The 2,025-nt window shown below is 47.7% G+C and overlaps 1 protein-coding gene across 1 annotated transcript; it reads right to left on the bottom strand.

Annotated features, from left to right (window-relative positions):
* Positions 1-1,056: 1,056 nt before the first annotated feature.
* On the bottom strand, positions 1,057-2,025 carry N7506_005459 (3'-5' exonuclease; the record flags this gene model as incomplete). Its single annotated transcript, XM_056954753.1, has 1 exon — positions 1,057-2,025. One exon carries the CDS (start codon positions 2,023-2,025, stop codon positions 1,057-1,059), a length of 969 nt encoding a protein of 322 aa, XP_056813642.1.

The following is a 2,025-nucleotide window of genomic DNA, read 5'->3' on the forward strand; positions in this document are numbered from 1 at the left end:
GGCGGGGGGATGGAATAGGGGCGTGTCTACTGCGGCTCCAAGCCAAGTAGATCATACCACAAAAGTCCGTCGTAAATGTTGGCGGAGTCGTCTTTACCAGATCTGGTCAAGATGGCGCTTGCTAAACCCCGATCCGGCTGGAACCGTGCTCCATAGGCAGTAGAGCATGCTTGATCGCATGGACTCGGGTACTACGTCCAAAAAGCAGTGATTGGCAATTTAAGTGCAGTGTGGTTACTAACTGGGCGATGGGCTCACAATATAAATCGTAGTTGTTGGCAGGGATTACCCACAAAGGGACGACGGCTCCCATATGAGCAAGGGACCGATTGGATGTTCTTGGGCCAAAACCCTCCATAATTTGGTTGTCTTTGCTGCGAATCCAATTTGACTATCGCGACCGTCCTAGGATGTAGGCATTCTACAGTAGTGTAGATTTGAGTGACTTGCAATCGCCGACTGAAGTGATGAGTCTGACCATGCAAGGAACAATCCATCGCATCACGATGTCTAGTTGAGTCAACAAATGATATTTCGAGCGGTTCTTCATCAAATGCTCAGCTTAATCGAATTGGAGGCCGCATGCCAACTTCACCGAATGTTCACCAGGGGACAAGAAACGACGCGAATTGAAACATTGCAAAGTGATATATCTGTCATGTGGGTGAGGCGGCAAAGAAACCTCCGCGCTGCGTCCGTGAGACGTTGTCACGTTGACACGTTAACCACTGCTCACCTTCACCACCCGGCCATTTACCACAACACACATTAGCAATCATGTCGACACTCACATCTGTTCGCTCTGCGCTCTGATGGCAGATAATTCTTATCGTTGCGGAAGGACTATCGGACCGCAAACCGTTAGGCAGGATGGTGGTGGATACGGCTCTCGGTAGCGCGAAAGATTCAGTCTTGAGATTTTAAGATCCTGGTGATTGATTTGCATCTACAGTATATAAAATAAAAAGCCTTGTATAGTAGCCCCCACTCCATCTACAAGTAAAAGCAATCAATTGTAATACTGTATAGCAAGATCATTAATCCAACGAGGCTGATTCAATCCGACCAAGGGTCGTATCCAGTATCTGGATGGGGCCATCCGGAGTCCTCTGCAATGTCAGACCAGTTTAGACTTTCCAAGTCTTGATAGTATTCATCATCAAAGTCAGTTCGAGGCGAGCTACCTCCACGCAATTTTTGTTTCCCTTTGCTATTCATTGAGCTAACTCCCCGTTTGGCTGATCCACGCTTCTGGGTTCGAATCCTAGTCTGCTTCGCCCATACTTGCAGCTGTTGTGAGTTGCTCAAGCACCACAAGACAACATCTCGAGTTGCAAATGCGTCTTCCAAAGCGCTATGTCCAGATTTGCCATTTTGAATATCACGTTTCAGAAAATCTTTAGCTAGAGTCTTCAGGCCCCACATGTGTCGGAGTCTCTCAGTCGGAGAATGAGGAAGTAGAACGGCCTCCGAAGTCATAATTGCAGAGTCCACAACATTCAAATGAAACATTCCAAGGACATCAAAGTCACTATTGAGAGAGTGTCCAACAAGAATCGTGTCTTCATTCATAAAATCCCACAGTCTTTGACGCGCTGATTGCCAGCCTCTAATTGCCTGTCCCGCAGCACAGGCGCAACTCATGAGAGCTGGTGTCACACCGCTGAATTGTGTTTTCCAATTATGGATTCTCTCTGTCGGTTTCACGTAATTGTTCACCAGGACTTCGCCGGTGAAGAAGTCAATAGCGCTGAGATAGGCCAGCATTCGGCGCTCATCTGCGGCTTCCACCATCTCACAGTCAATGACGATCGCAAGTCTTTTCTCGGTTGAGGGTTTTGAGTGAGGAACGGGAAGAAAGTCCTCATATGGAATAGAGTTCTTCGCTGATCTTTCAATCTTTTCAGCGGATGAGACCCCCAAGAAGTATCCCTCTGACTGAAGGCGAGCCGGCGAATGGCAGGCTGCCCGTAAATGTTCGAGGATAACAGTTTGCTCTAGATTGTGATGGATTTTAGGATTCAT

The sequence above is a fragment of the Penicillium brevicompactum genome (assembly GCF_028827555.1).
Source record: "Penicillium brevicompactum strain IBT 35665 chromosome Unknown utg000003l_segment0_segment0, whole genome shotgun sequence".
NCBI classification, from domain to species: domain Eukaryota; kingdom Fungi; phylum Ascomycota; class Eurotiomycetes; order Eurotiales; family Aspergillaceae; genus Penicillium; species Penicillium brevicompactum.